We start from the raw sequence: 16,132 nt of genomic DNA, 5'->3' as shown, positions 1-16,132 counted from the left end.
TTTGCATATTTAAACATCTTCAAAATAAAAATTTGTTAAATAGAAATATACAACTTATTCCTACCACTAGTCACCTAATTTCATCCACTAGAAACAGCCAAAGGTATTGATTTCTTTTTTTTTCTTCTAGACAGGATCTCTCTCAGTCGCCGAGGCTGAAGTGCTGTCACCAAGGCTGGAGTGCCGTGGCACGATCTCAGCTCACTGAAACCTCCGCCTCTCAGACTCAAGAGATTCTCCCACCTCAGGCCCCCAGGTAGCTGGGAACCACAGGCATGTGCCACCATGCCTGAAGAATTTTTGTATTTTTAGTAGAGATGGGGTTTTACCATGTTGCCCAGGCTGGTCTCAAACTCCTGAACTCAAGTGATCTGCCTGCCTCCTCATCCCAAAGTGCTAGGATTCCAGGTGTCAGCCACCATGCCCGGCCTTCATTTCTTATACAGCCTTTCAAGATATTTTAGATATGTAGAAGCAAATATTTATATATAATTTTGCCCTGGGATTTTACAGAAATAGTAGAAAATTTTCCTATAGCCATACATGTAGAGCTGCATCTCTGTTTTGACAGCTGCATACTATTTAATTATGCACCAGTCATTTATTGATAAGCAATTAAGCTATTAATATTTCCTATCACTTTCCATTTATAAACAATGCTGAGCTTCAGACACGTATTATCTTACATATGTGTGAGTCTGTCTCTAGGATAAATTCCTAGAAGTAGAATTCCCGTGTCAAAGAATATGCACATTTAAAAAATGTATAGATTTCGGGCCGGGGCGCGGGAAGGTGCGGGTCGTCGGCGGAGAGAAGCCAGCAGCTCGAGAGACGCAGGGCCAGGAGGACAGGACCGTCCCGCGGTCACAGCCCGGTCCTTCTTCCGCTCCCCCCGCCCCCACCACGGGCCACCCTCCGGTCCGTTCTCCCCGCCCGGTCGCCGCCCGCCAGCCCTTCGTCCCCCAGCCGCCCAACCTCCTAAGCGCTGAAGGAATTATTTTTGGGAGTCATGACCATAGCTGCCTGCTTCCCCCAACCCTCGACGACGAAAAGGACTTCGGCCCCCGGCCGGGCGGCTCCGGGGGGAAAAAAGAGAGAGCGACCTCCGCCCCGCGCTCAGGGCCACTATAGAGGGAGAAGCTGCCCCGAGGCTGTCAGAGCGCCCAGCCGCGGTGGAGACCGGAAGCCTTCTGGAGCCCAAGGCTGTGCACGTCCCCTGTGCTGATTCTCTGCCTAGGAAAGGACCATGCAGCTGGAGATCAAAGTAGCCCTGAACTTCATCATCTTCTACTTGTACAACAAGCTGCTCTGGCGCCTCTGAAAAAGAAATAAGAAGCCCACTGGTACCCTGACAAACCACTGAAGGGCTCTGGCTTCCACACCGAGGAGATGGTGGACCCCGTTGGGGAGCTGGTCGCCAAGCGAAGTGGCCTGACAGTGGAAGATGTGCGGGCCAATGTGCCTGAGGAGCTGAGCATATGGATTGACCCCTTCGGGGTGTCCTACCAGATTGGTGAGAAGGGAGCAGTGAAAGTGCTGTACCTGGATGACAGTGACGGCTGCGGGGCCCGGAGCTGGACGTGAAGATCAAGAGCAGTTTCACTCCTGACGACCAGATGCTCTTTCTCCTCGGAAGCCAGGACAGCTCCTTGTCCAACTCCCCGTCGCTATGCTTTGCCCATCACCCAGCCTCACCTTCATCCTCTGCCTCGCCCAGCCCATCACCTTCACCATGGACTCCTTTGCTGCCACCAAATTAGGCTCCACTAAGATGAAGAAGAGAGGTGGGGCAACAAATGGTAGGGGTGCAGCCAGCGGTGAAGCAGGTGGCCAGCAGCCAGTACAGCAGCCTCCACGGCCCGCTTCATCACCAACAGCTTGTTGAAACACAGGAGTCTTTCTCTGTCTGTGCATTCATTGAACTTCATCCCGGCCAACCGGCCCCTCAATCCCAGCTCTCGCCCCAAGGCCACGTACAGTCTCAAGTACAACAGTGGTGGCTTGCCCAGTTTCTTCCTTGATGGGGCCAATGGCCAGGGTAGTGGCACCCGAGCCCTCTTTGGAGGCAGTGGGACTGTCACCTGCAACGCCAGCAGCTTCTACATGGTCTAGGTATTTGGAGGTGGTGCCACCACCTCTTCCTGGAGAAGGCACCCTTCATGGAAGACCTCAGCTACAACCTGAACACCATGCAATATCCTAGTCAACCGTTCCAGTCCGTGGTGCTGGCCAACTGACCGTCTACCTGCCCTGGGGCCAGGAGCACCCAAGACCACAGAAAAGAGAAAGAAAAGGAAAGGCCAAAAAAAAAAAAAAAAAAAAAAAAAAGAGGAAAAGAAAAATGTACAAAAAGATTTTCTATTTTCTCACTCTCACTTCTAGAAAAAAAGATCTAGTGCAGGCACGGAATGGGAGGGGCTTCCAAAGCACCAAAATGTGTTTAACTAACCCCCCTACCACTTACAATTCGCCCATCGGCCTGTAATTTGCTTGGTTTGGGTTTTATATTTCTTTTTTCTTTCTTTCTTTTTTTAACATGTAGTTCTTTATATAACATCTTTAATTGGTGGCTTCCTTTGCTAAGAATGGGCCAGAAATGAATTTCTGCTCCCTGTTCCTCCCTTCCTCCTCACACTCCTGGTGTAGGATTGGTGTGTTCAAGCTCACAGGGAGGAAAGAGCTGCAGCTGGAGCCTGACCCTCCCTGGAACAGGGAGAGGCTGACCTGTGTCACTGCCTCTGTCGCCCAGCTATTCTCACACTCAAAGCCATCCAAACTTGGCAGGCCTTCTCAGGCCCTGTGACCGAAATAGACCTGACTCCAGCCCCCACTCCCTTTCAGGCTGGGCCACAGGGAGCTGCCAGTTGGCCACTTGACACCCACCCCCACCACACCCTAGAGCTGATGTCTGTGACTACAGGAAGGTTAGCACTCTATCTAGTTGAATTCCTGTCATCTCTGTCCTGAGGCCCCGCCTCACCATTCCCTCAGGGCCCAGACCATCATCAAGGCCCTGGCCACCCAGCCACTGATGCATATGGCCTTTTCTTTCTCTCATGCAGCCTCTTCTCCCTGGGGCAGAGGTTGTGGGGAGGGAGGTGGTGTGTGTGTGTGTGTGTGTGTGTGTGTGTGTGTGTGTGGTTTGCTGTCCAGTTTTAAAGGATTCCAAGCCATGTGAAACTTCCTCACTAGATGTGATTCTGGGTTGCGGCAAGTGCTTATTAATGAGTGAGGCTGGGGAATGGGCTGGGGGTATTAGCAGTCCTTTTGCAGTGTGTGTGGTGGGGTCACACCACTATGGCTAAGCCTAAGACACTCCCAGAGAGAAGTACTGCAGAAGGAACTGGTTTCCGGACTGCAGAGGGATCTGCATTTTTGTTTTTGACCACCCCCACCAAAAAAATAGGTTAGCTCTGAAGGGCAAAGGGAATACCCAAGCCTCTGATGCCTATGAGAAGTCCCTGGACTTCGACCCTTCTGATGTGTGATGTTAGCCCCGTGGGGAGCTGCTCACCTGAGCACCTTTGGGGGTGAGAAGGGAGCAGGGAGGTAGGGTGGGATATTGGAGTCAGCATCTGTAGTGGGCAGCCCTGAGCCTGGAATAGATACTTTTTGGTCTTTTGGTTGTAGATGTTATTTGAGTACATTTATGCCCCTGGCTGATTGAGAGCTTCTCAGTACTTCTTGCCATCCCCCTCACTGCCCTGACCCAACCCCACTGGACCTTAATACAGTGAGGGGTAGTATCCTGGACAGGGACTCTGCACTCCCAGCTGTTTGGATCACAGAAGAGTGTTTGCCCCTCTGCCTTTGCCAGAAGAGGGTTTGTTTCTCCAACCCTACAAGGCCAGGCAGACGTGGACAGGAGCCAGGGGAGCAGGGTAATGAACTTTTTTTCCTTTGGCAAGTGGGGCACTTGGCATCAGGGTCCCATCACCAGAAAGCACCAAAGCCCCTGCCGCCACACCCACTCCATCCTCCCCAGGGACCTCAAGTGGGCAACTGCCGTGGCTGTGGGTCCAGCCCAGGCAGGCACTGCCAGCCTCCTCTCCCTGCAGTAGGCACTAGTTCTACTTCCCCCAGCAGGCAATGCCCTGGTTTCTCAGCCCAGCACTATCTGTTCCCCCAGAATTCTCAGGGGCCAGCCCAGTTTGGGCCACCCTCTCCCTCATCCATGGCTCTCACATAGGTGATAGGCCCAGCAGATAGCTTCTCTCTGGGAAAGTTTGGGTGCTGCCTTACATCCCCTTCTAGCCCTCCTATCATTCACACACACGGGCATCCACCCACATCTAGGTCAGCTTGTTTCTCACCACATGTAGGGAGAGAGGGGTGACCAATCTCTTCATGTCTTTGGAAATATGAGGAAAAATGTGTGTTCAGGAGCATGACTTCAGTGCTGGGCTCTAGGGCCCAGTTCAGTCTGTCTTGTCTCAAATGTAGGCATTTTTGCTTCAATTTTATTTTTTTAAGAAAACAAAAACAGAAACCTGCACTAATTTACCTGGTTTCATAGGAAAACTTTTGAAAATTTTTTTACATTTTTTGATGTCCATTTGTATTGAATAATTTGCTATACTTGTAAAATGTAAGAGGTATATGTAATAGATGTATATTTCTAACATAATAAACATAATTTTTTTCTTTTCAAGATTTTTCCTTAAAAGATGAGAGAAACATTTTTTTTTTTCAGGAAAAACAAACTTTAAAAAAGAGAATAAAATCTTTACTCCCCTTTCCCCATCCTGTCTCTATCTATCCCTCTTTTCCAGGAACAAATCAGAAGGTGGGTTATCTTGTAAAGAATGTAAACTGTTAGTCTGGAATGATGTCTTTTCCTCACTGCAGTGAGCTATAGATCCTCTAGTTTTCTCTCTAGGGATGGGAAGGGGGCATTGAGGCAAGCCCAGAGAGGAGCCAGGGGAGCAGGGTCATGAGCTTTTTTCTTTAGTGAAGGAAGAATGCAATCAAGGGGTTTGTATTCAGAATGTTGTGCAATATTTTGGAATGGGACATTGGTATGTTTAGAGATTTTTAGTTTAAAAACAAAACAAAAGGATTTATGAAATCTGTAGAGTTTCTACTGCTCCAGATTTTTTTAAGTTCATATGGAAAGCATGATATATTATATAATTTTTAAAAATGTATACATACTGCTAAATTGCCCCCAAAGTAGTTATAAAAATTTACAGCTCTCTAACAATACCTGACAGTTATTTCCCCTCCCACCTTCACCAAAGTTTTTGATCTTTGACAGTCTGATGGGTAAAAAATGGTATATTATTGTGGTATTAATGAACTTTTTTAAAAAACTAGCTCTGGCGAGTTTATTAAAGGAAATTTTTGCATGGTTTACTTTTCACTAGTCGGTGCTGGCATACTTCTAATGATATCAGAATCACCTGGATCAATGATAGCCGGTGTTCGTACTCTGTAGTATTTTCCGCATCCTGTGCCCAGTTCAATATTATTGCTGCTGTAGTAATGGACACCAGTTTTGGCCAAAATTGTGTAGTACTCTATTTCTGATTTCTGCAAAGGTGGGCAATTGTTAGTGAGAATGACCAATTTCGCTTTGCCTTGTCTGATCATCTTCGGAGTCCGCTTGTACCCCAGCACATCCTTTCCATTTTTCATAACAAGTGGGAGCCTAGAGTTGCTGGATTCCATCGATTTTTTGTTTTCTTTGCGGCCACCATATTCCTGCCTTAGGTGCCAGATGGCCTCCATCCAAGAGCAGCTGCAAGGGAGTGAGAAAGGAACATTTCTTTAAATATGAATGAGGTTGAATAAATTAGTATTCATGCATATTTCCTTTCTGTAAATTTTCTGTTTATGTCTTTTCCATGTTTTCTCTTTGTGACGGTGTTTCTTTTTGTTTTTGAGGCACAGTCTCCCTCTGTTGCCCAAAGCTGGAGTGCAGTGGCGTGATCTGGGCTCACTACAACCTCCACCTCCTAGGTTCAAGCGATTCTCATGCCTCAGCCTTCTGAGTAGCTGGGACTACAGGCGTGCCCAAAACACCCGGCTAATTTTTGTATTTTTTGGTAGAGACAGGGTTTCACCATGTTGGTCAGGTTGGTCTTGAACTCCTGAACTCAAGTGATCCACCCACCTCAGCCTCCCAAAGTGCTGGGATTAAGGTGTGAGCCACTGTGGCCGGCCTGTGATAGTATTTCTTTTGTTTACTTGTATGATTATCATGTATTAGGGAAACGAGTCCTTTGTGATAAACACAGACTTTTTCTATTTAACTTTGTTCGTGGCTTTTGTTATACAAAAATTTTAAATTTTTAAGTAGTTTAATTTAATAATCTTTTATGTTCTCTAGGTTTTGTGTGATACTTAGAAAGACCTCCCTCATGCCAAAACCATAAAAGAAAATTCTCTCTTTTATTTATTTATTTTTTTAGTGCTTCTATGGGATTTTTTTTTCTATTTAAATGTTGAACCCCCTGGTTGTGAGATGTGAGGTGTAGATTATGCTCTATTTTTTTCAGATGTCTATCTAGATATTCCAGTACCCTTTATAGCATAATTCATCTTTTCTCTACTGCCTTGAAATGTCAACTTTATCAAATGCTTAAATATTTGTGCCTGCTTCTGGATTTTCTATCCTATTTGTACTACAATGTTTTATTCACTATACCTTAAAATATGCCTAAATACCCAAAAGGCATATGTCTGCCTCATTATTCTTTTCTGAATTTTCTTGGCTACTAATGTGGTTTATTTTCCACATAAACTTCAGAAGCAATATATACAGTTTGAAAACAAAACTATTTTAATTTGTATTGGCATTATATTAAATATGTAGACTAACTTGTAGAGAAGATTAACAAAGTGTTCTTTATATTCATCTTGTAATTTCCTTCTAGATTTATTTCTTAATGTTTTATCTCTTTTGTTGCTATTGTAAATGGGATCTTTTCTTCTACCGTGTTTGTGGGTAGGAAGGCAAGTGATTTCTCTTATTTATTTGTATAAATATATTTAATTTCATAAATAAATCCTAGAGTACCTTCATATATCTAATGTAATGATACTTTTATCTACTTCTTTTGAATTTATTTATTTAAATAATTCTAACCCAAAACACTACAAAATACTTGTGATGAAAGTGGACATCTTTCAACTTGTTGCTAACTTCAAAGGCAATGCATATAATGTATTCTCTGAAAAGCAGGACGATGACCATTGATGTAAATTAGATATGTTTTCTAATGTGAAGTAAGGAGCTATCCTCTTTTATTAAAAGTTTCAAAAATTATTACTAAAAAATGGATCTTAGTGCAACCAAATGCCATTTCCACATTTACCTAAATCCTTTTATGCTTTTTCTCCTCACATATGCTAATATGGTGGATTATGTTTAAAGATTTTTCTATTTTAAATAATACTTATGCTCATCTCCATTTTGTCATTGTGAATTATTTATTCCTTTAGTGTGCTGCTGGATTCTGTTTGTTCCCATTTTATTAAGGATTCTGCATAAGAAAGAATAAAAAATGGGGTTTTCCTATTGGTAATTATCTTGAGTTTTGAGATTACTCTTAAATTGTTTCTGAAAAAAATTCCCTTTGCTTTTTACGTTCTGGAATCGTTTTAAATGCATTGAAATTATCTGTTCTATAATGGTTTATTAAAATTTATCTGTGAAACTGTTATGTCTGATGTTTTTTCTGGGGGAAGTCTGTTGACAACTTTTATTTGTTCTGTTGTAATTGGTATGTTTGATTTTCCATTTCTTCTAAAGGTTGTCTGGTATATTTTCTAGAAATACATTGCAACCAGGTTTTTCAATGACATTGCAGAGCACTGAAAAAAATAATATATTTTACTTTCATCTGCATTTGCAGTTACAAGCATTGCTACTACCATTGACTCTCTGGAGTGAGAGCAGTTATAGGAACTAACCACTGAGAGAATGGCAGAGCTCAGAATAGAAACTGAAGCGGAGGGGGAACTCAACTTCCACCTAACACACAGTATTGGCAGTGCGCGCTTTGTCAGCTAGGGTATTTAAATTTCGCGGGAACTGGAGGTGCAAAAGAAAGAAAAAAACCAACAGGTTGGGCGCGGTGCCTCGCTGTAAACCCAGCGTTTTGGGAGGCCGAGCGGGAGGATCACTTGAGCACAAGAGTTGGGGAGACTAGCCTGGCCAACTTGGCAAGACTCCGTCTCTACAAAACGAACAAACAAAAATCAAGATATTGGATCTGGATCAAAAAGGAAATTCCTCGAAAGAAAAAGGTCCGGGCCACGAGATTCTGCCAAGAGTGGAGAAGCACAGGACCCACTGCGTGGCCAGTCGGGATCGCATCTCCTGCGCTCACTGCGCTCTCCAACGAGTAAGAGGTGATTGAGGAATATTTATTAAGTAGATCTTCCTCACTCTGTTGTTTTCCTGCTTTGGACTCCGATTCTTAAATTTTGGTCTTTCTGATTCAGACATTTTAAACCTAGAAGGACCTGGGAACGCATCCAGTAAAGATTGCAGGTCGGCGCACCCACTGCTCTTTGCTCTGAGATTCCATCCCCCAATCCCACTTTGTGTCCTACCTTGAGGTTCCTGGATGGTCGCCAGAGAATCTCCGAACCCATGAATTTCAAGAGTCTTTCCTCAGATCCTTAAAGGGCTACCCAAATTGTCCCGCTGGACCAAGATCAGACCTCCCAATTACTTTGCCTAGACACTACTAACACCGCATCCCCGCCCCTGCCCCGTGCTTTTTAGCACTCCCACCTCCCATCTCTGCCGGGCAAAGGACGACAAATCCTTTGCAGGTAGAAATTCTACCTTTCACTTCTTTCACAGTCTTCACACTACCGTCACCACTGAGCTCAACGCAGTAGTTGGTCAGCGCCGAATGTAACATTGTCTCTGGAGTCCTATGTAAGTGACTATTAATTGTATTATACAGATTATTTATTATTTATTTAATGCTAGGTCTCTCACAGTCTCCCAGGCTGGAGTGCAGTGGTGCAATCCTAGTTCAGGGCAGCCTCCAACTCCTGCGTTCGAGCGATCTTTGCGCCTAGGCCTCTCAAAGTGCTGGGATTACAGGGGTGAGCCATCGCGCCCCACCCCAATTTTTTAATGATATAAAGTTATATGCTCCTCTGCCTGCCAACCCCTTCAGACGTTGCAAAAGCAAATTTAGTAATAATCAAAAAGTCCTTGCACCCCCCATTCAATTCCTAAAAATAAAAACAATAATAACCTTTAAGAGTTTGGCTTTGGCGTGTATTCCTCAAAGCTACTTAAAAATGAATATATAATTGTGTGTATACTTCTAGACTTATATTTACAAAAACAGAAACTGCTACACAATATTGTTCTGCAACACACTTTTTATGTCAGTTACTACCTGTCTATTTTATTCTTTTTGATGGTTATATGGTAGTACAATTAAGTTGATGCACCATAATTTGTTTAACCAACCTTATATCAACCCTCTATTTCAAAGGCTGCTACCTTGAACATTCTTTTATGCTCTTGTGCATACCTTGTTGAATTTATGCAAATATTTCTGTAGAATAAAGTTTTAGAAGTGGAATAGCCAAGTGATGATATCTACCTTTTAAAAAGTCAGTTTATTGAAGTTTAATTTCCATACAGTAAAATTTACCTTTTTATATGTAGTTGGATGAATTTTGGCAAACACATATAGTCATGCAAAGACCTCTACAATAACAAGATATACATTTCCAGCATCCCCCCAATATTCTTCCTCACTTCTCTTTAGTCAACCTTTCCCTCCACTCCTAGCCTGACAATTACTGATGTGATTTTTTACTTTATCTTTTGTTTTATTTGGAATAGAATCATACAGTATAAGTGTTTAAGTCTGGTTTCTAGTCTCTTTCACTTGGCACACTGCTTTGAGACTCATTAATGTTGTGTGTATCTGGTTTGTTCTTTATGTTGCTGAGTAATATTCCATTGCATGAATGTACCACAATTTGCTTATCTACTCACTAGGTGATAGACATTTGGATTGTTTCCAGTTTTGGCAATTATAAATAAAGCTGCTATAAACATTTGTGTACAGGTGGACATGTTTTCAATTTTCTTGAGCAAATATCTAGGAGGAGGATTTTAGGTCATGGAGTAAGAATATACTTAACTTCATAAAAAAAAACCTGTCAAACTGTTTTTCCAAGTGGCCATACCATTTTTGCATTCTCCCTGGCAAAGTATGAGAGTTTCAATTTTTCCATGTCTTCATCAACACTTAGTATTATCAGGTTTTTAATTATTTTTTTAAGTTTTGCCATTGTAATAAGCATGTAGTGGTTTTAATTTGAATTTTCTAATGACCAATGATATTGAAGTTTTTTCATGTTCTTGTTTGCTATCTGTATATCATTTTTGTTGAAGTGTAATTCAAATCTTTTCCCCATTTTTATTGGGGAGGGTGGAATTGTTTTCCTATTGTTGTGCAAAATCTACATATGTTTTCTCTGAGTCTGAGAGTTGTCCATTTTTACTAACAGTCCCTTTCGAAGAACAGAAGTTTTTAATTTTGACAGTTAAATTATCAATTTTTTTATGATTTATGTTTTTTGTATCGTATTTTAAAATTCTTGTCTAACAAAGTCATAAGGATTTTCTCTGAAGTTTTCTTTTAGAAATCTTAAAGTTGTAGGTTTAGTTTTAGGTTTTATTTTGGTCTGTGGGCCATTGTGAGTTAATTTTTGTATACAGTGTGAGGTAAGGATGGAGATTCATGTTTTTGTTTTGTTTTGTTTTTGCACATGGCTCTTGTCCAATTGGTACACCACCATGAGTTGAAAAGAGTTTCCTTTCCCCTCTAAAGGATTAACTGAATCACCTTGGCAACTTTGATGAAAATCAGTTGATAACATGAGTCTATTTTTGAACTCTAATATCTACTTTTAAATTGTGATAAATGATAGGCGAATTTGCCATCCCCACCAGAAAAGTGTGACATCAGCCTTACAGCTGACTCCCAGTTCATTTGGTCCCTTGCCTCTTCCTTACCAGAAACAGAAGTAGGGCCGTGTGCTCCAGTTTCTCTTCCCTCAGCCCAAACCCAGCTCTTCTTAAAGTCTCATGAGCTGATGCCACTGCACAGCTTGGTAGCAGACAGCATAGCAACTTCTACATTCGTCAGAAACTCTTTATGAGGCAGCCAGTTCATTTCACTACACTAGGTATTGCGGAGGCAACTGCTCTTGGGTTGGGTAAGGATTTATTACTGCGCTTGGAATCTGGGGATGTGAGTTCAAGACTCAACCAGACCTGGAGGTCTAGTTTTGCGTTTACCTCTCCAGTAACTGCTCATTTCTCTCCTTTTCTGAGTAAAACTCCTTTACAGCTTAATGATATATTTAATTCCAAGGAGTGAGAACGTTGTGTTTCAAAAAGAAAGAGTTCTTACGTTGTAATTTAATGCCTCTTCTCTGTGAATCAAGTTGGGCTGAGCCCTGGAGACCTCAGAACAGGTCTTAGGTTTATCAACTCCTCGGCAGCCAGGTGGAAAAGCCGAACGGGAAGCTTTCTCGGGATGAGACACCCACTGGCCTCATCTTCAGAAGATGGGAGCGCTCCTCGCCTCTCTCTTTGCCCCATAGCCCGCTCACGGACGCCCGGCCTCACCAGGTAGTGTTGCTTGATTTGTATGCAAAATGTTGTTCTTCCTTTATCTGAAATTCAAATTTAATTGGGTATTTTGTATCTTATCTGGCAATCCTACCGCCAACCCGACTTCAGGCCGGAGGAGGAGAAATTGCGTTCCGGGTAACTTCCCACCCCATTGAGCCGGAGAACAGTTTCCTAAGTTTTGGGAAGAGTGAAAACCTGTCACCACGAAAAGAAAGGAAATCTCCTCCAATTGAAAACAAACAAACAAACAAACAAACCCCAAAAGCTGTTACCGGGGGCTGGGAGGACAGGTAAAGCCAGATGCAAAGTTAACAGGAAACACTGTTTTCCAAGATCATGCAGCAGCCGTAAAATGTCGCAATGGTCCCCTCTTTGAGCAATTGCTGCCTTTTTACGAGTGCGCAGACCCGCTTTGCCACACCCATCCATGTACTACTGGGGATACCGAAGATCACTCTCTCCTTGTGACAACGCCCAATCCCTAGCTAATCCCCACTACTCCTAACCCCACCTCGGAAACACCAAGCAATCCAGAACTGATCCTGCTTCTCTTAGAGACTCCTCAGAATCCTCGAATGGGAACCCAAACCTTACAAAAGACAGTTCTCTCCAGCCTCTTGTTGAACTGCATTTCTCCGTTACTCTGGAATATCCTGTCACTTCATCTATGTATTAAATCTGATTTTGGTTTGTTCCTGGTGGTCTTTGGCTAGTGTCTTTAACACCACATTACTGCTCTGTGGCCCTCCGACAGTGCAGGAGTTAGAGGGATTAATCCTGGCAGGATAGACACTCAGTTGATGTTGGAATGATGAGAGGAAGGTGGATCCTGAGAGAGAGAAGATTTTACCAAATCACACAGAATCTAGATTAACCACGTTTTAGAAGGGGAGGGGGAGGCAAAACAAAACTAGAGCAGCAGTGCCAAACTTTAGCATAAACCAGGATCACCTGGAGAGCTTTTTAAAGCACAAATTGCTGGACCCCAGACCTAGCGTTTTTTCCCAGATGATAATGACGTTATTGTTCCAGAGACCACACATTTAAGAACCACTGAATTAGAGCAATCTCGTCGGCATAATAATGGTTTTGTTTTGTTTTGTTTTGTTTTGTTTTGTTTTTTTGAGACAGTATCTTGCTCTGTTGCCCAGGCTGGAGTGCAGTGGTGTGATCTTGGCTCACTGCAACTTCACTCTCCGGGGTTCAAGAGATTCTCCTGCCTCAGCCTCCGGAGTAGCTGGGATTACAGGCGTGTGCCACTGCACCCAGCTAATTTTTGTATTTTTAGTAAAGACAGATTTTAGCCATGTTAGCCAGGCTGGTCTCGAACTCCTGACCTCAGGTGATCCTCCCACCTCGGTCTCCCAAAGTGTTGGGATTACAGGCATAAGCCATCGCATCAGGCCAAAAGCTAATAATGCTTTGAAGCCAGTGATCCAATTTCAGACCTCTGACTTAGACACTTTAAAATTCTCATTCCCATTTAAAACAATCGAATGAGTCGTGCTCTCAAATCACACAAAGCTCAACACCATTAATCCCTAAAAATCCATTAAATATTGAATATTTATGAAGCCCAGTGTATAAACTGCCAGTAGTTACCCAGAAAATCTGTAATAAACCAAGGTCACTGAGTTAATGAGAATCCAGGATTCTCAATCACTTCCTCCTCACTGTGAGTACTTGAGCTTCCATTTAGATGATCTGGGACAACGCTAGTTGAAACAATAATCTCTCTTGTAAGGGCTGCATAAGCAGGTGTGGTCTGACCTCCTTTTCACTTTGTTGGGAGGGTAAGTCAACACAACTTCTATGGAAGAAATTTGACAGTATCTTACAAATGAATATTACCCAGGACACAGTATATCTACTCCTAGACATTTATATTGTAAATATAGACACTCACATAAAATGCTATATTCAAAATTATATATATATATGTATATATCTTCAGACACAGGTATGTTTACCTCTTTTTACAAGTAGCACCTATACATATTGTCTTGCATCATGCTTTTTTCACTTAAGAGTATATCTTTGAGAGATTAGTAGTCTTATATATGCAAGTCTTATAAATAATAGTCTTATATATGTTTCTGGAAGGATACATGAAAGCTAATAAGAGTGTCCTACTGATGGCAGTAGGTAATTAGTGGCAAAACTTTGCTATACAACTTTTCATATTTTTTGAATCATGTGAATGTAGTACTTATTTTTGAAATGAAAATAATTGAATAAACTGAATAAAATTATGTGTATTCCTTTTTTTCTCTCAAAAGATCAGCCAAGATGGAAGTTACAAATGGAAACTACATAATACTGACATTCTTCTTTCCTTTCTCAGGAGGAAATGCTTTAGTACTAACTAGAAATGTTCTATGGAATGTATTTGTAAGTTTTGTTATATCTCTAAGAGACACTCTCACTCTCCTTCCTTTTTCAAAGATGGAATCCTTAGGCAATAGTGACTGCTTTAAAAGTTAGCATTAAGATAATAAATGAAAATTGCAGTAGAGATATACAATTAGGCTGAAAATGCCTTAAGTAACCCATACGGTTCAATACCCATAATGTTGCATATGTAACTCTTTATGATTTTATAAGTACCTTTAAATTTTTCAGGCAATGTTTTTCTATAGCCCTCAATTAAATCTTCAATTGTTTCCTCAATGGGGAATCCCGCTAAGCAAAACTTGTGAAGGAATGAAAATTTGCATGAGAATGAAGCCTGAATCAAATAAATCAACTAACAAATTACATTCACAGCCAAGACAAGTGTTACTAAAGAAGCAGAGAACAGGAAAGATCAGAGGGAATTATTGAAATGGCTGGTGAATACGGAATGAATTTGCCAAATAAAGTGCTTACCATATCATTTGTGATTCCTGGAACAAAAGGCTTGCCATGCAGCCGACGAGGATGGGATTCGAACCCATGTGTGCAGAGCACAACGGATTAGCAGTCCATCGCCTTAACCACTCGGCCACCTCGTCACACGAAGAATCAACAAACTGAATTTCTTCGTCTGTGTAGTGCTCCCAGTGAGTCTTGTAGAAACATGATCTAATCGTTTTTTCCTGGTTTAATCCCCATAACCACAGTCTGAGTCAGGTGTCTTAATTAAGACGCATTTCACAACCACCATAAAAATGACGACTGTCACTTAGAGTAGTGAAGTTACTTGGCAAATATCTAATAATAGGTTGAACCAGTGCTGGCATTCATTGGTAGACAAAAATCACCTGCTTTTTTGTTGACCCGGCTCCAGCTGGCCGCCCTGTATGCCCCTCGAGACACGCTGGGACCTTCCCCGGGTCCTTCTGCCACTTTATTCTGCATTCAAAGGGTTGATTTGCTTCCCGATCTAAACTTTGTCCTTAGATTCCTGTTTTCTGTGACGTACCAGAAACCTGACTGTAATTCCTTTTCATTTGCTTCTGTAATATGCCCGAGGGCCAGGAGATGCCCTCCTTTCTCTTTTGTTACTTTCTCTAGGAGTTGGTGTTGATCAGTCTATGATAAATCAGCAACAGGTGAGAACATGTTTTTTTTACAAAAATTAGAGGCGCGCAGGCACCCCGATGGCACTCCTCTTGCTTTGGTTAGGACAGTGAAAGAAAGAAAGTCTTTTTGTGTTTAGCAGAAGATTGGCTCAGTCCAGTTGCTACCGACACTGGGAAGGGCCTGTGGGGTGGGTAACCCCCTGGTGCGGGAGTCAGGATGCCTGGTCCTAATTGTGGCTCTTAACTAAGCCCACTCACTAAATCCAACCCAACTTGAGAAGCAGAACAGTAACCCCTAACGTTCCTTCCAGCTCTGACAACCTCAATTATAAAATGATCAGCAAGAAAAGAAGCCTGAGGCTGTGTGCGGTGGCTCACGCTTGTAATTCCAGCACTTTGGGAGGCCAAGACGGGTGGATTGTTTGAGCTCAGAATTTCGAGACCAGCCTGGGCAACATGGAGAAACCCTATCTCTACAAAAATTGCAAAAATCAGCCGGAAGTGGTGGCCCGCACCTGTGGTCCCAGCTACTCAGGAGGTTAAGGCGGAGGATCGCTGGAGCCCTGGGGGCGTCAAGGCTACAGTGAGCCCTGATTGCCGCCATTGCACTCCAGCCTGGGCCACAGAATGAGACCCTGTCAAAAAAACAAACAAACAAACAAACAAACAAAACAAAAAACAAAACAAAAAAAAAACTGGAAGGAAGGAAGGAAGATTCTTACACTCGTTAGAGTTTGTGTGCTTTTTGATATTTGGTGCAGAATTTTGGAGGGGAAATTTTTCTTTTCTACCAGAAGAATGTTGGTGCTTTTTTTCCTCCCTGTGAAATGTCCTATCTCTGTTCTCAGCTTTGTTGGGAGAGGCTCTTTTTTATTCTCACACCTGTGTTAAACATTAAAACCACCCAATGTCCACCAAAGTGGAATACTTGGTTAAATAAATTATGATTAAGCAAAACATTAAAGTGGTATGTGATTATTAATAGGAATAATGCTGT

At 42.4% G+C, this 16,132-nt stretch overlaps 1 protein-coding gene, 1 non-coding gene and 1 pseudogene across 6 annotated transcripts; 1 reads left to right on the top strand and 2 right to left on the bottom strand.

Annotated features, from left to right (window-relative positions):
* The first annotated feature begins 1,178 nt into the window (after positions 1 to 1,178).
* On the top strand, positions 1,179 to 2,237 carry LOC471916 (protein Tob2-like; annotated as a pseudogene).
* Positions 2,238 to 4,441: 2,204 nt separating this feature from the next.
* Positions 4,442 to 15,320, bottom strand: LOC112209458 (large ribosomal subunit protein eL30-like). 5 transcript variants are annotated; one of them, XR_010157938.1, is made up of 4 exons: positions 14,501 to 15,036; positions 12,227 to 12,461; positions 11,409 to 11,673; positions 4,442 to 5,740 (listed from the first exon to the last, which is right to left on the bottom strand). XR_010157938.1 is itself a non-coding variant. In XM_063812811.1 (2 exons), exon 2 carries the CDS (start codon positions 5,728 to 5,730, stop codon positions 5,353 to 5,355), a length of 378 nt encoding a protein of 125 aa, XP_063668881.1. In that variant the 5' UTR covers positions 5,731 to 5,740; positions 11,409 to 11,521; the 3' UTR covers positions 5,274 to 5,352. The 5 variants fall into 5 exon arrangements, 2 of the variants coding, with proteins under 2 accessions (XP_063668881.1, XP_054541630.1); XR_010157937.1 differs by lacking the exon at positions 12,227 to 12,461 and having other exon boundaries at positions 14,501 to 15,320; XR_010157936.1 differs by lacking the exons at positions 12,227 to 12,461; positions 14,501 to 15,036 and adding an exon at positions 11,905 to 11,999.
* Positions 14,544 to 14,625, bottom strand: TRNAS-GCU (transfer RNA serine (anticodon GCU)). Its single transcript has one exon. It is a non-coding gene; the product is annotated as a tRNA-Ser (tRNA).
* Positions 15,321 to 16,132: the final 812 nt, after the last annotated feature.

Source organism: Pan troglodytes, chromosome 5 (genome assembly GCF_028858775.2).
Source record: "Pan troglodytes isolate AG18354 chromosome 5, NHGRI_mPanTro3-v2.0_pri, whole genome shotgun sequence".
Taxonomy (NCBI): domain Eukaryota; kingdom Metazoa; phylum Chordata; class Mammalia; order Primates; family Hominidae; genus Pan; species Pan troglodytes.
The sequence above is the reverse complement of the archived record's forward strand: the minus strand, read 5'-3'. Positions and strand labels throughout refer to the sequence as shown.